At 35.9% G+C, this 17329-nt stretch overlaps 1 protein-coding gene across 6 annotated transcripts; it reads right to left on the bottom strand.

The window, feature by feature from the left end:
* Positions 1-163: 163 nt before the first annotated feature.
* Positions 164-17319, bottom strand: LOC309477460 (uncharacterized protein). Of its 6 annotated transcripts, none has more exons than XM_082140725.1 (28): positions 17211-17319; positions 16184-16431; positions 14632-15328; positions 13708-13820; positions 13486-13548; positions 12452-12622; positions 12189-12322; positions 12010-12104; positions 11304-11358; positions 11032-11172; positions 10769-10942; positions 10243-10306; positions 9644-9842; positions 9389-9513; positions 7916-8300; positions 7060-7191; positions 6834-6870; positions 5805-5897; positions 5062-5725; positions 4672-4799; positions 4094-4236; positions 3713-4002; positions 3277-3430; positions 3155-3188; positions 2943-3038; positions 1739-2153; positions 1118-1343; positions 164-1030 (listed from the first exon to the last, which is right to left on the bottom strand). In XM_082140725.1, exons 2-28 carry the CDS (start codon positions 16423-16425, stop codon positions 941-943), a joined length of 5160 nt encoding a protein of 1719 aa, XP_081996851.1. In that variant the 5' UTR covers positions 16426-16431; positions 17211-17319; the 3' UTR covers positions 164-940. The 6 variants fall into 6 exon arrangements, with proteins under 6 accessions (XP_081996851.1, XP_081996852.1, XP_081996853.1 ...); XM_082140726.1 differs by having other exon boundaries at positions 164-1027; XM_082140727.1 differs by having other exon boundaries at positions 9644-9839.
* Positions 17320-17329: the final 10 nt, after the last annotated feature.

Below are 17329 nucleotides of genomic sequence, written 5' to 3'. Positions count from 1 at the left end.
GTTCGGGTCGCACCACTGCGGAGTAGCCCAGTACCTGCGTGACTCGTCGTCCTAAAGAAGTATCTCCGGCTTCAATGTTCTTCCGTAGGATGCAGTTTTAATTTAATTGCTATTGAACTACAAACATTATAAAAATACATTATTGTATTTAAAAATGTACATATTCAGACAGCAATGTTTTTATTAACATATTTACAAATACATACACGTAAAACATTTGCTTGAGAACATTTGAACACAAATATGAAAAGAGAATATGAACAGCATAAAACTGAACAAAGGCTAGGCTTTGTGACTAAAAGCTGAAGATAACAAAATGCTACAGAATATGTTGAAAAATGCTAAAATCCAACACACACAAAACAGTATGGAGTTGGAAATAAAGGACAGTGCTTATTTAAAATGGAGGTTTGTTTCAAAACTGCTCTTTAAATAAATATAAATGATAAAGAAAGAAAAGTAACTTTCAAAAAATATATAAAGGGTCTTTTCTAAAGACAAAGGGGAAAAGACAAGTATAACCAAATAATGTTAAGGAATTGGCTGAGAAATGAATTTGTTGCCAATTCATAACTGGAAATAAAATGCAGAAGGTTAGGACCAACGATCAAATAAAACACAGTTAGGCTCAAATAAGACGAGTCGTATTTCAACTTTACATCACGAAGAGTGCAACTGTATCAAAAACATATTTGCTTTACAATAAAGTGAATTAGTACTTATTTATCCTAAAAAATAAAAAAATAAATAGAATAAAAGAAAAGACATTGTTAATATTTCGAAAGTTATTGAGGTACGTTTTCACTGCATATCTTCAGTTGTGGTTCTTCTTGGTAAAAGTGTCCTGGTAAAAACTTCACATTCACATCTATACACCCTACTGATGTCAATCTATATTTTTCACTGCTTGCTTGGTTGTTCCTGGCTCGTTATTCCAACCTCAATCCAGGTCTTCTAGCTCATCAACTTCAGTAAAGATGTCACTGAAAAAGTACTTGGAGACACTGGTGGGTTCTTCTTCTGAGTTCTGCTGAGCAGAGAAAGATGGAATCCAATTCTATTAATACAAATATACAATGTGGCCATAGAAGTACTGGAATATCAGACTGTATGATACCTCAATGACAGATGCAGTGGCGGAAGCAGAGGTTGGTGACGTTCCCTTTACATCAGGGTTTTTTGCCATGGTAACAGGGCCGGCTGCTATCCGTTTTCTCTCAGGTCGTGCGGTGTTGACTGCTGGTTTTTGGGGGCCTGGTTTGGCCCCTCGATGAACTGCTGGGGGTCCTTGTGTACTCTTAGAAGAAATGAAGGACAGGAACCCCTTGGGTCTTCTGCCAGGTCTAAAGAAGAACAAAAATAAAACAAATGAATTGTAATATCATATTTGTTACGGATATTTTTTTATTTTTTTTTAAGAGTACCTATTATGCTTTTTTACAGTATCAACTTTCGTTAGTGTGAAATGTTGCTGTTTGGGCATGAAAAAGGTCTGCAAAGTTACAAAGCACAAATTCACTCCAAAGGGAGTTATTCTCTATTATGGTAAGAGATGTGACATTTCCAAAAGTGCTCAAATCGGTTGAACAGGAACTAAACAGAGTGTTACAGCCTGACTGGGAAGAGAGGTGCTGCAATAATGTAAAACGTGAAAAATAATGTGTTTTTTGATCATTTAAGCACAAAAACGTTCTAGTAGACCCCAAAACCCTCAAGACTATGTAAAAGAGCCACACACCTCGTAAGTGACCCACTCGTGGCAGCAGGCGTGATCGGACTGACACTTTGCGAGTCTGATCCACTAGCTAACTCAGCTGTCTCTTTGCCTGGAAGGTACAACTGTCCCATGATGCCTTGGGAGGGACCCTTCTGTGAAGATTCTTGAGGATCATTTTCTTGCTGAGGTGAACGAGAATTATCGCTGGTCGCAGTAAGGTCTGTGTTTGCTTCTCTGTCTGAGATGGTGGCTGATGCTGAGTTGTCCGTTGTTGAAACGGCAGCAGACACAGTTTGCTCTGGCACTGATCTGGTCTCTCGTGTTGAAATGGGTAATGAGGTAGTCTCTTTTAGAGAGAGCGCTGCTGTGTCCTCTTTAGCATCAACACCTCGGGCATTTCTCCTTGAAATGGGGATGGGTTTCACCTGCAGCTTTGCTAAAAACAGAAGAGTTCATTGGTAAAACCCATATTTTGTGTGTTGTAATCTTTGACATACACTATATAATTAGAGGATTTAAAAAAAAAAGTCTTATTTAATAATTTGTTAACAAGTAGATAATGTGCAGGGTCAAATAATAATGAAATGTGATCAAATCCTTCATGTTTTAACAATAACTGATCCTGTAGTGATAATAGTAACTTTTTTATGTTAAGAAATGTATTATATATATATATATATATATATATATATATATAATTTAACAATTATTATTATTATTATTATTATTTATTTATTTATTTTTCATTTAATTATTATACACTACTATTTAAAAGTTTTAAAATATATTAATACTTTTATTCAGCAACAATGCATTACATTAAAGAGATTTATAATGCTACAAAAAATTTCTGTTTCTAATAAATGCTTTTCTTTTGAATTTATTTTAATCAAAGAATACTGAAAAAAGGGCATCATGATTTCCACAAAAAAATATTAAATATTAAGCAGCACATGTTTTCCACATTGAGCAGCAAATCAGCAAATTAGAATTATTTCTGAAGGATCATGTGACTCTGAAGCCTGGAGTAATGATGCTGAAAGTTCAGCTTGGCCATCACAGGAATAAATTACATTTTAAAATATATTACGGTAGAAAACAGTTATTATAAATTATGATAATATTTCACAATATTATTGTTTCTACTGTATCAAATAAATGCAGCCTCAGTGCGACATAAAAAAATAAATAAAAATAAATGGTATTGTCATTTCAGCTCCCTGACCTCTCCTGGTTTTCTCAGGTAGTTTTCTCTTCTTCTCCAGATGTTCCTTCTCATCTTTAGTCCCCTCTGCCACAGGGATTCCCAATAATTCCACTACTAAGGCATAAAGAAAATGTGCAATGCATGAACAGATGTTACAACATGCTGACGGATGACAATATATACCATATGTTTATTTTTTAATTATAAAGATTTGCTGAAAATGTTCTCACCGTGATGTTCTGCCTGACTCTCATATTCGGTACTCTAGGAAAGGAAATGACCTCACTATTAGTCACTCATTAGACTATTTATCAAGCATCAATAGTGCTGAAAGTCAAGATGTATGTATTACCCCCTGAGATGTTGAGGCTGGTGTCTTGGTTTTCAATCCTCCTTTCCCCGATTTGTCCACATCCCCCTCTCCACTTTTCTTTTCCTCATCCTCTGACACAGGAACTAAAGCATCTGTGATCAGAAGGTGAGATACCTCCCTGCTCTCATTAGCACTGAAATTAAACAGAATGTGGAAAAAAGCAATAAATACAAGAGAAAGGATATGGCACCATTTGCAAATATATGAATGAAATCTGTTTTAGACACTGACATTTGAAAACACAGAGAGCCAGTCTCACAAAAAAAAAAAAGAACTTAAAATATGCACTGCATTCATTTGGTTAACAAATTGTCAACTAGGTGAAACCAGGACATCTCACAATATATTTGTTTATGAAGTGGTGCATTGTCTCAGTGTTTTACAGCATCAGATAACAGTTTAAAGCAAACTATACCTTTGACCATGAGAATGCAGCTCAGACACCGCTGTCGGTGGGAGGGGCTCTGTCCTAAAGCCCGCCCCCTCATCTAAAGTGGGTGGGATTTCAGTGAGAGAAAGTATAAACAAAGGTTCCTCAGGAGTGTGTTCAGCAGATATCTCTTCGGATTCACATCCAAAACGCTTCACAGTGCTGTCTTCAAAAACTATTACTGGACTGGTCTTTTTGATCTCATCCAACTTGACCACAGTGTTCTTCCTGGACTCATCTTCAGAAACAACTGGTGGTGTGACATCTTTGACTGCCTAAATTAAAGAGATATAACACATGATATTTATTATTCCGATGTCCTTATTGTAATTATTCTACTTGTCGTACGAGGGACTGATATTTTACCTGTGCCGATTCAGCGTTCGATGCAACCTCTTGTGCTGCACTTTGGGAAACATCAGATTCTGTGGTAACTACAGCACCCTCTTCAGGACTTTTAGTGAAAGTGCTCGTGGAAGACTCAGCAGCAGGCAGTTTCTCATTAATAACTGCAAGGAAGCAAATGCAAACATAAAAATTCATATACTTTTTTTACAGTATATACAATTGTTCTGTTTAGGTCAAAATAAGTTTAATATATTAATAAATATTATTAACTTATAAGTTGCATAATAAAACTGAATCAGATTTTTATGAAATTTTCAGTCATTATTTTTACATCAATAAAGCACATTTTCAAAACAAACTGTAATGAGAAAAATGACATATTATTGAAACGTTAAAACAATTTATACACCATGGTGGTAGTACGTATATTATACTGCATCTAATCTCTGCTTTTTATTTAAAAATAATAATATCTATTACAGTTACAAAAATTTGATTTTTTTAACCATGCAAAATATAATATATATTTGTGAGATTCACCTGTTTAGAGCCATTTCACATTTTCGATAATAGTGGCTGGGTTTGAATTGTCATACCTGTTTTGTGTTGTGTCTGTGTGCGTGTGTGTCTGGATGTCTGAGACAGGTTTGGTTTAGGTTTGGGTCCGCGGGACCTCCTGACAGGTTTAGCAGGATCATCTGATGTGCTCTGAGACTCACTCACACTGAAACATACAGAAAATATTTGAGACTACTAATTTTTTAGACACATGTACATCAGTCTCACATTATGGGATCAGAACCGTCGCCATTGGAACCATTTTTAGCTATCCAAGGAACAATTTTAATGTTCAACTGATTTTATTGTATTCATTTATAACTATAAAAAAATAAATGTAAATGTTGAATCACAAAAAAATGTATCACTGACTAACAGTATCAGTGAAAATAAATTAATAAAATAAATAAATGGGCCAGTTTTAATACCTATTAGTCAGTTGTGGTTCTCTCGCCTCTTCTTGTTCTTTATTTTTTTCCTCTGTGTTTATATCATCATTCTTTCTCTTCAGAGATGACACAGATCCATTATCTTCTTTAGTCACTCTTTCAGGAACAACATTAAGATTGTCTTCTCTTATTTCAGATGATTTTTCCAGCTGTAGGACCTCAGGGTAAGTAGAGGAGACTGACAGGTGATCCACAGGAACTGAATCTAGTTGTGTTGCAGTTTTATCCTTTTCGGTGACAGATGGACCCTTAGAGCTCTCCACAGAATCTGTAACAAGTTCTGGACAGATTTGCTGCTGTGGAGCTCGTCTGGTTCTCAGACCTTGACCAATATTGGGTTTGGGTTTGGAGAAACGGCCTCTTTTAGGCGGTGGAACGCTGTTGGAACAAGCCAAATCCTGTGTCTCATGTTGAATGGGACCAGGATGAGCATCAGTTGTCTGTGATTTGATTGGCTCCTCTTTTGATTCTTCAGCAGAAAGTTCTGGAATATGAGTTTCACAGCTGGAAAATTCAACATCATCTTTCAACTCTGACTCGCAACTTACAGAAGGACCGGACATGATGGCTGTTTCTGTGATAACTTCTTCATGAACCACCTCTTCATGTTCAATGCTTGACTGTCCAAGAATATAATTTTCACCTGAAAGAGATTTCATTCAATTTGAGGGCCCATTTGGATTCAGGCAAATAAGAGGGTTGCATTATGAAGCTATTCTTACCTGTACAGGGTATTTCGGATGTCTGGGCCATCTGAGCGGAGTTCCCGATGGTTAGAAGAGTCTGGGCAGCTTCATTGTTGATCTCCTTACATACTGAAAGAAAGATGTATAAATTATGAACCACCAGAATATTAAAGCTTGTGGGTAAAAGACTTGCATTGCATGTAGGGGCTGGTGATATAAGCAAAACTTTTAGCATACAATATTCTTAAAAGTTTGGTCGATGACACAATATACATATTGTTATGGAAAAGTAATTCAAAAACTACTGGAAAAAAATAAAGATATTTAATTTATAGTATAATTTATGATTATCACCATATATCTGTTACAGTATATCAGTATATATATATGTATATATTATAATATCATAGTGTATGTATCATTTAAATCTTTATTTCATTAATCAAACATTATACATTAAAATATGTATTTTTTTTGTTTTTATTATTATTATTTTAACAATCATGTCAATTGTAATAAAACAAATGTACCATAAAAATTAATGAATAAATGCACCATAAACAAACAAAAAAATATCCAAAAAGAAAACTAGATTCCTATCAGTTTATTTTTTGCCCAATTTTATAACAGTTTTAAACAACTGTCAATTTAAGTGAAACAAATATATCATAAATTTAAAAAAAGTATCCAAACAAAAAACTAGGCTTGTGTCAGTGCATTTGATTTCTTCAAAATTTTCTGTTAGAATAGTTTACATTTTTATTTGAACAATTGTGTAAAGTGAAATTATAAACAAATATTTCATAAATTAATTTATTAAAACATTTTTTAATCTATACAGAAATCTATACAGAAAACGTATCTGCATGTTTTGCCCAGATAATTTGATGTTGGAATATAACATGTCATTGCATATTGGAGACCTTTTTTGACTACATTGGATTACTAGACATAAATGCATGGTTAATATAGATAATAACAACTCCTGTGGAAGTTCATTCAGTTAGATTATTTGTTTCTCCATGTTTGCTGGTGGTTGGAAAGCTTGAGAGAGTTTCACCTTACCTTCCATGTGGTCTGGATCAAGAAACTCGATGACATCCTTAAAAACAAATCAGACACAAATTAGTACCAACTCATCAAAAACTACAAAAACCAAAACATACAAAAACACTCCAATTTCAAAGTAAAGAAACTAGACTCAGCTGACAAATGAATTGTGTGTTTATAATGGACACCACAACAGTTAACAGATGTGAGAAGGGACATTAATGACGCTGGGGAGACTTACAGCAAGCAGGTCCAACTGGTGTTCATAAGTAACCGGACCAGCGTGCAACGTTGCCTGCTCATATGACATCTCGGGGCACAAAGCATTTTGGGATGTGCCCAGGATATCAGGCACATTCACAGAAATGTCCAGCTGGGAGCCAATGGGAATGAGTGAAAGAAAAAAAAAAAGGGAAGGGCAATGAAAGGTAGGAAGGTTGTGAGTTTTTGATATGACATGCAGAAATGAATATGAACAAAATGGTGAAACAAAACAGAACATCACTTTGGTCAGAAACACATTCTAAGTATACATTTTCCCCACAAAATTGTATTAAGATTTCTTTTCATTGTTACAAACTGTTAATGGAATAAAATTATTATGGTTAGTGTTTAGAAAGCAAAAAATTTTTTTTGTAATATAAACTTTTACTGTAAATGTTACTTTTTTCCAAGAGAACTATGGCACCTTCGGGGTCGCCAGACACTCCTGGCGTAAAATATGTTTCTGGCCTTATTGTTTGAGTACTAACCATAACAACATAATTTATGCAAAAAAAAAAAAAAAAATTCATCAGACTCAAGCAGGGGAGTTTATGAACAGAGCAAGCCACACTGATACGTGATGAAGGGGGTTCCAATAAGGTCCTTTATGGCAGTGGTTCTCAACTCCAGTCCTCGGGACCCGCTGCTCTGCACATTTTGTATGTCTCTCTTATCTGACACACTCAAATCAGTTCATGGAGTCTCTCCTGACGAGCTGATGATCTGGTACAGGTGTGTTAAATAAGGGAGACATACAAAATGTGCAGAGCAGCGGGTCCCGAGGACTGGAGTTGAGAACCACTGCTTTATGGTATGATAATACATAAACACACCTCTTCCATGGTTTCTACCACCTCTGAATTAACAGGCAGTAGAGGGCGTAGACTCATTGGCACGAATGCCTGGTTTTCCTCTTCAGGGTATGAAGGAAAGTCCACCTGGCTCAGGACACAATCTTCTACGTCCTCGTCCTCTTCATCATCATCATCATCTTCTGCTCCAGAGGCCAGTAAGGTCACCAGTCTAGATTTCCCCCTCCTGTGCATGCCCTGTTTCAATGTGGGGCCTGGTTTTAATTTAGCCCTCCGGCCGGGTGCCTTGATGCCCTGATTACAAGTTTTGGAAGACACAGGTGGTTCAGAGAGCTCTTCCTCATCTTCCTCTTCCTCTGCCGCTGCCTGCATCACATGCTGAGAGAGCTTAGGGATCCTTCCTGATCTAAATAAAAGAGAAATAATAATTAGCATGAGTAGCAAAACTGAAAACAAGACCACAGAACAATGCCTAAAAAAAAAAGATCATCAAAAATAAAATAAATAGACTCACACATCCATCTAGATCTGCACGATTCTGGATAAATTGAGAATCACGATTTTTTGTTTAAAATAGAGATCATGATTCTCCCAAGATTCTGAATTGACAACTAAACAAAATAACATGTAATTTACTATAGGTTCTGACAAATGTTAATTGCTGCAGAGTCTATTTAAAAATGTTTTTCTTAAAATCAGTTTAAATGAATGATTTAATGGCTCGCTCATAAAGACTTCACTTGTTTCATTGCTGGATGAATCATAGTTTTTGAACAATCTCTTTAATGAATGATTCAATGACAAATACATTTTTAACAGTCACTTGTCGTCACCTACTGGTGTAGCGATGTAATTTATACAATCTTCTTTATTTGAAGCATCAAGCACCTCCCAAGCTCTCAATTTGTGGGGTTTGTGTGGTTGAACGGGCCGATTGGTCTCAAGTTGACCAATCAGGAGGAGAGGAAAACCAGGAATAAGGTTACGTGGGTGTTTGAATCGAGTTCGCGATCTTTTAAAGATTAATTGTGCAGCTCTACATCCATCATAATAATTTATCAAAAGATTCAAAATCTATTCACAATTTTATCTGCATTGCAGTGTTGCTATTGTTAATTAAAATGAAGCTATTAAAATTATTTCTTAAATAATGCTGCAGTAAAATATTTTTTTTTTAGATGAACAATTAAACTGAAGAAATCTTGCATAGGCAACTAACTAAAATAAAATATGTTTAAGCTGAAGTACTAAAATTACTAAAACAAAACAGAATTTCTTTTAAAGCTAAATAGAAATGCAAAAAATGTAAATGACAAACACACACTGTAAAATTACAAAAACAAAAATTCAAATAAAAACTCAAAATATAAAAATATAAGCTAATTCAAAATAGAAATAAATACTATAACAGTATATAAATAATACATTTAAAAAATTGCATTGAGAACCCTAACCGGGTTAAGATTGAAATATTCTAAATATTGTCACGCTTACCTGGTTGGTTTATTAAATATCTGTTCATGTACAGAACTAAGGTCAGGTTCTTCCTCTAAATCTTCCAATTCAAGGAAACCTTTTGACTGCTTTTTCTTCTCCTCTTGTATCAAGTCTGAAGGCACCTAAAAAGAGTAAATTACACAATTATGTCAGATAAAATAGACTGTAAAAAAAAAAAAAAAAAAAAGCCTTTGTACAATAATACACGTGTAAGATTGGTCGAATCTCGCATTAAACCGCTGATAACGTTACCTTGGTGGACCTGTCCATTTTACCCTCCCCCCTGACTGAGGTCCCGCCCTCCCGGGTACTGCTTTTGGGCTCAGGGCGCCTGTTCCCCCATCTTCGGCTAAAGTTCGGGATCGGTCTCTGGGATCGACCCTTGAGCTGAGCTGGTTTAATAGCAGGACTCTTGTTTATATTCTCTGAAGAATCAGATTCCCTTAACCTGCTAGAAAGAGAATCATTTTCAACCCTCAAATTGTCTCATAACATAAATTACACTAGTAGCGCAGAAATTACATCATCGTTCCCAAAATTTGGGGTCAGTAAGAGTTTTTTTTTACAGAAATGAATACTTCATTATGAAAGGATCAATTAATCTGATCCACAGTGACAGTAAAAACATTTATAATGTTACACAGAAGAGTTTTATTTCAAATAAATGTTGTTCTTTTGAAATTGAAATTTTTGATATTTGATAATAATAAGCACAAAATCAGCATATTAGAATGACCCTAAACATTTGAATGGTAGTGTACACGTCACCTTTAATTGGAAAAAAATGACTAAAAGCATATAATATACATAATAATGTTAGGATTGAATCTTATATTTTGGTTAATTCTTACCTGTCATCTTGTGACTGACCATCAGAAGGGGCATTTTCACAGTCCTCAGGTTTATCTATTGCTGCTACAAACCATCAATGAAATATATCAAATGTTTACCAAAGAAAATCAATAATATAAAGAACTATATAATTAATAATGTGAAAAACAATCTAAAAAAGACAGCCAGTAAGTTTCACTATCCACAGGCTGTGATTTCAATTGTAAGATATGCTTTGAACCAACTTAAGATATTCTTCAGAAATGTGAAGAATCTGCCCCCAGTTTCACAGGCAAGGCTTAAGGCTCGTTCCAGACTAAAATGCATGTTTGAGCTGTTTAACTGACTTGCAGTGACAAATCTTAAAATATGTCAGTTCCATTGTTTTGTCTCAAGATGCACACCAGTAATGTGTTTTTCTAAGGCACATTTATAAAAGCTAATTAAATGTCCTAATTTATCTAAGGTCTAATCCTGGCTTAATCTAAGCCCTGTCTGTGAAACCAGGCACTGGTCTATTACAGAATATATTCTCTTAAAGCATACCCTCTCCATTTGTCCTCTTGATTCTCCTCTGTGGAGTATTCGCCCCTCTTCCCCTGTGTTTCTTTGAAGTGGTATCACTTCCTCCATCATTTGAGAGGTCCTCATTCTCCTTTTCTCCTGCAACCACATCACTGTCCGAATCCTCTGAAGTGTCCATTTCCTTTCTTTTAGTCGCTGCATCAGAAAATAGTTGAAGTGTGCATAAGAATTTGCCCAAAAAACTGTCCATTTTAAACAGAGATTGAAAGTTTAAATAAACTGACCTCTCACTTTCCTTTGGACTCTACTCTGTGCTTTAGCCAACTTGATGAGCTCTTTGTTTTTGTTTTTCTTTTTTTCCTCGTCTTTTAGGACCTGCTCCATTAATTTTTTGAAGAAATCTAGATCAAGACGTCGCTTCTCCTCTGAAAATGTACTTCAGTTTACTTCATTTTCAACCAACTGTCTTAATACTTAATTCCATAAGGAATCAATTTAAATTGTCTTTTTTATATGTTAGTTTAAGGTGGTAGGTTAACTGCTAAAAGTCACTTACTGAAAGCTTTATCTATTCTCCATGAGTTATTTCTTTCCTCTTTCTTGAACTTGTTCTGGGGGAATAAGAGAACACCACAGAAGATGGTGATTGAGGCTCTTGAAGATGAGCTTGTATTATTATGGCACACAATCAAGATGTCCTAAATTAATACTTCTATTCAGCAAAGACACATTAAATTGATCAAAAGACACAGTAAAAGACATTTATAATGTTTATAATGTCCATTTCAAATAAATGCTGTTCTTTTAAGCTTTCTATTCATCAAAGAGTCCTGAAAAAACATATTAAAGTTTCCACATAAATATTAAGCAGCACAACTGTTTTCAACACTGATAATAAGAAATGTTTCTTGAGCATCAAATCAGCATATTAGAATGATTTCTGAAGGATCATGTGACACTTAAGACTGGAGACACTTATGATGCTGAATATTCAGATTTGCCATCACAGGAATAAATGACATTTTAAAATGTAGTAAAATAGAACACATTTAGTTTAAATGATAATAATATTTCACAATATTAATGTTTTTGCTGGATTTTTAATCAAATAAATCCAGCCTTGATGAGTATCTTTCAAAAATATTAAACTTATACGCAAACTTTTGGACAATAGTATGAAATCAACGACTACATCAAGCATCCAAGTGTTTAGTGATATGAATACATGCAATGAAGACAAAACACAAAGATATTGTGACCACCTTAATCTCTAATCGACCTCTGTGTGGAAACAGCTGACCAATCATGGAGAAGTCCGTCCCCACCATGCTGATGGCCAAGAAAAACAATTCAGTCTCTGGAATAGACACAAAAAATATATATAAATTAAATATATACGACACACTTTAAATTAAGAGTTGCACTGTGTTTGACTTCTGACCTCCACTGGACCAGGGTTTGGTGTAGGTGCCCTTCCTAAAGCTGGAGTAAGTAGTGGTAGAACCACGTTCAAATATGGGATCTCTGTCTTCTGCCGGATTGGGTCCTTTTGCCCTTAACACCTGGACTGTTAAACTACACACATCCACACAACAGAATAAAAAGTATTTTAACATTGGAAACACTGCACACTTCACCTTTACTAATTCCTGGACTACACTTCTCCATGAACAGCAGCCCAGGATAAAAAGGAACATCACTGACCTCTCCTCATCTATAATCAGAGAGCCATCCTCCGCCACCTTCACCCTGGGAACTACCAGAGGTTCTTCCTCCTCCAGCTGAGTTTCTTCCACTCTCTCCTCGTCTTCCTCATGACCAGCATCTTCTGCCACCGTCTCCTGAACTGATGGAGTAGCCGGAGTCTTAGAAGAACTAAAGAGAAACAAGAAGTTCTGATGAGGGTTTAAACATAATACCATATTTTTAATACAGTGCCCCTATTATGCCTTTTCTGGATTTGACTATTCAACGGTATTTAGCGGTTTGTGAATGCAATAGGTCTGCAAAGTTTTAAAGATCAAAGTGCACAATGAATGGAGTTATTTTCTCCCAGAAGAAAGAACCGATTCTGAACTGCCTGCACGAACCCCGCAAACAACGTCTAGTTTGACCCTAGTTTGTTTCATGTTGATGACATGTCAAAAGATGATGTCAACAAAAGCATATCCTCTTTGAGTGCACTTCCAAAGGATGAGGACTCAGGCTCGAAATGATACGGTAAAAACCGACTCCATCGTTACTGTTCGTATCACTGTGTATCAAGTGCAGAGGAAGCCTCCGGAGCTGAAATTCAGATATGGTAATCAGCGTTTCGTTCAACGCACGCGCTGTAAGCGGAAGACCAACCACAACAGACTGGGCTGTCTGACCAATCAGAGCAGAGTAGGATCTTGGAAAGGAGGGGTTTAGAGAGACCAAATCCTTTAATCGAAGCCTTTCAGACACTGAGAAAAGAGGTGATGCTGCAATGTATATTATGAGAAAATCAAAGTGTTTTTTGACTTGGATGCATGTGAACCTATTGTAGGAGACCTTCAAAACTAAATTTGGAGCCTTTAAAAGGCTTTTAAGGGCAAATAATAATAATAATAATAATAATAATACAAAATTATGTTAATTCACATCCAATCTAAATCATAAGAATTTTTTAAATGCCTGCAATACACCATCCGCATTTAATAGTCATCTTGATGGCATGTGCACTATTTGGAGATTGACAGGGTGATTAGGCTTACGTTGGTGTAGGAGAGTCATCTAGTTCTGTCTCTGATGTTTTTTGCTCTTCATCCGTGAAAGACCTGTACAGAAAACCAAGGCATTGAAAACTAGAAAACACACAATAATCAGTTTGTCTTAATCCCTGCACACCCCATTTCATGCATAACAAATCCAATATCAACACTTGCATTCACACATGGACTTCCTAAACACACAAAGGAATTAAGAACAGCACGTACTTCATCGGGTTGGAATCAGGCAGGTAATAGATCAGCTCTCTCATGGTCATTTTGGTGTGATCTTTAGGTGCCTTGCGTTCTTTGTTTCCCAACTTTGGTTTCTTCTTGTCTTCCTAGATTCAAGTGTCAATGGAGAGGTCAGAGTAGCATTTTAAAAGCATTGAAATAGTTCCCTTAGGAATTCCACATAAAGTGACAGTCCCAAAATATGGCAGGATTACAGTACTGATTCATTTGTGATTCAGTGAAAATCCTATTTAGCCTGGGACAAAACTTAATGTATACACGTATTAAGTTTTCAACACTGATACTAATAAGAAATGTTTCTTGAGCAGCAAATAAGCATATTAGAAGGATCATGAGACATTGAATGAATAAAGCACCAATGCAATATGATCACCTTGGACACTCCTTCTTTGCCGCTAATGCTGTCCAGAATGAATAAAAGGAATAAATTACATTTTAAAATATATTAAAATAGAAAGCAGTTGTAATAATTTCTAATAATATTTCACAATATTACTGTTTTCCTGTATTTTTGTTTACAGCCTTGGTGAGAAGAAAAGACTTCTTTCACAACAAACATTAACAAATATCTTCCAAACTTTTGAACGGTAGTGTAAATAGGTAAATATTGCCATTCAATACAATGTCTGTATGTATTGTCATATTGGAGCATAAAAATGCAAATTACTTCAAATCAGTTAAGGGAAAACTTGCCTTGACTATTTTTGACTAGATTTTTATTGTTTATTTTTTACCAATATATTAGCTTTGCATAGCACACCTAAATACTGATATATATACACACACACACATTATAAAGATCAAAAGCTTCTTTTTTTTTTGCCCAGATCAAACTCAGAACCACCTTTTTTCTTTACATTCAACAAAAAAACGAACTAATGTAAAGCACATACACACCTTGTCTTTGTTCATTTCTCTTTTAAGAAGCTCACGAAGTTTCCGTGCCTGAGCTAACTTCACCATGTCTGCCGGGTCGTTCAGAGTTGTTAACGATTTGAGAATTTTCAATGGTGACTGAAGTTTTTTAAGTCTTTCTCTTAACAGATCAGTTTGGCTTTGTCCCAGAGGTGGCTCAGAATCACTCTTCTGCTGTGCGACCATGTCTTCCACAGCAGGAGGAACCGGACACTTTGGAGGGTTTTCATGAACCAAAATAGTATCAGGTTTGGAAGTTCTAAGGGGACATTGGGACTCCCCTTGCTGGACGGTCAACGGTACAACAGTGTCTTCCGATCCCCCATCCTCTTGAGTCTCTGTCTCTTGGTCATTACGCAGTGGGGCTGCAGGGATGGGCTGTACCTTGGCCGGTCTTCCCCCTCCAGGAGGTCTCCGTCTTCCAGGAGCACTGGAGTTGTGGCCAGGCTCAGGAATCTGAAGGGAAGTCTCTGCAGTGGGGGTTGATGTTTCAGTCTCACTGGGTGTTACTGGTTTTACAGGGGACTTGGATGGTGATTTAGGAGTCCTAGAGGAGGCTGGGGAAGCTCGTGGTTTGGCTAAGTTGGGCAGAGCTGTGAAGCGTTTCCTCCTCTGAGGGCCAGAAGTCACAGAGGTGCTTGTTGAATCCTGGGCATCAGAAGTTTTAGATGCTACATCCCTGTTGTGAAGCAAAGAATCAGTAATAAAACTGGCAATTTCTCTTGCATAAAGTAATGATATGACAAAATCTAGTACTGGTAGTAGTAACCTAACAAAGAAAATTCTGAGGAACATCAAAATTCTTAAAGCAGCTTTAGCCGTATCCTATGATAATTGCTACAACTAAAATGTATTGCCTCTAATCAGTAATTAACAGACATGCAGTTATGACCTACATTAATTGACAACTTAATGGAATATTTGAACTTCAAAAAAAAAATTTCACTTAAAGATCATTTAAAATGAAAAAAATTAGTGAAAAAACGTAAAGGAAATAATGATTAGTCACAGGACCAAAGATAATACCATTAGTGTTGTCACGATAATGGAATTAGCGAATATCAATACTGCAAAAAAGGAGTATTGGAACCGGTATTTCAGTATCGATGCATATCGAAATATCTATATATTTGACAACACTAACTACAGCCGAGGACACACTTAACGACTGTAAGGCCGACAATGAATGCAATTTGATACTTACGACTGATCATGCCCAAACGCGCAGAGTCGCGTTCAGTCGGTTTTCACAGTTGGTGTTTAAAATCTGCTGCAGTTGTTGGAAACAGTCTGTCAGTGTGTTCAGTCACTCTTAGAATGTTTCAGCTAGTCGTTAAGTGTGTCCCCGGCATACCATAATACGTAAATGTACATTTTAATTTCAAAATTTAAAGTTGAAACATGTCTCATACTGTATGTCTTTACTCCAATTAAATTATTCTAAAAGCTACAAAAATTGTACACATTCAGATTTACAAAATTGCTGTTTAATAAACATAATCAGATATTTATAAGACTGCAGGTTCAGACTCACGCTCCAAGGCTAATTGCCTCCAACTGGTTGTTAGAGCTGCTGCTCTGAGAGGCTTCCCCATTAGTCCGCTCCAATGCTATAGGTGGGTCAGTCTTCAACTTCTCAGTCATGACCTCTGACTCCTCAGAAGGAGCAGAGTCAGCAGGACCCTGGGGAGGCTGAACATTATCTTGAGAAGCTACCGGACCTCGGCCTGTGGGCTTCACATTGGGGCGGACGCTAATTCTCGATCTGCGCATCATTTTTCACTGTTTAGAGGAAAACAAATATTTATTTATATATATATATATATATATATATATATGTGTGTGTGTGTGTATGTATATATATTCAAACTTTTATGTTAGATGCGATTATCTTGATTAATCGATTTGACCACTTACAAACATACATTAAATAAACATACTGTACATAAAGTGTAATAATTTTTTATATATCATAAGAAGTATACTGTTACGCTAATTCTCTATCTGCATATCATCTTTCTCTGTGTAATAATTTTATAATATATATTATATTACTATTATTATAATATATTATGATTTACAATAAGACATTAGTGAAGTAACGTTACTGTCATTTAAGCTAAAACCGTTCTAAGGTTCTTACATTAGGTTTGACAGTTGAGGTTTGACATACTCATATATGTCTCATTGGGTAAGTTAATAAATCAAAAACAAGTAACTGTTAGGCTAACGTTAACAAACTTCTATGTGACAACTAGCCTAGTGATGTTTACAACATTTATCTTCTCATTGCATCAGCGTAATTCTTTCCCAAACTTTTACGTGCTACTTAATATTTGTATCATCGCGATGAACAAATAGTTAAATTCCAGACACTCGAAACAAATGGCTCTTTGATTTTCTACAAATGTTTTAAATGTTTTTTTGTTTTTTTCGACTAGCCATTGAGAGGGTCCTGTCCAACAATGTCCATTAACATAAGCTTGTCGGTTTATTAGAGCAACATTGATTTTTACAACACCACTATACGTTTAAATATGTGGCAATTTCAAATATCTTACTTTATTTGAAGGTCCAGGGTGATTTTATTGTAAAAATCTTCAGCGGCTCACGTCTTCCATGCTTGCTGATTGTTACTGCGCATGCGCACGGAGAGCCGGAACAAACGTTCCTTCTCCTC

This window comes from Leuciscus leuciscus (genome assembly GCF_965113295.1).
Source record: "Leuciscus leuciscus genome assembly, chromosome: 16".
Lineage (NCBI taxonomy): Eukaryota > Metazoa > Chordata > Actinopteri > Cypriniformes > Leuciscidae > Leuciscus > Leuciscus leuciscus.
The sequence above is the reverse complement of the archived record's forward strand: the minus strand, read 5'-3'. Positions and strand labels throughout refer to the sequence as shown.

Excerpts from the sequence above, each read along its gene's own strand:
- LOC309477460 (XM_082140725.1), bottom strand. The coding sequence starts at position 16,425 with ATGATGCGCAGATCGAGAATTAGCGTCCGCCCCAATGTGAAGCCCACA. Across the intron at positions 10,307-10,768 it reads CAAGAGGACAAATGGAGAGG|CAGCAATAGATAAACCTGAG; the intron begins GTATGCTTTAAG and ends GATGGTTTGTAG. Across the intron at positions 8,301-9,388 it reads ATATTTAATAAACCAACCAG|ATCAGGAAGGATCCCTAAGC; the intron begins GTAAGCGTGACA and ends TCTTTTATTTAG.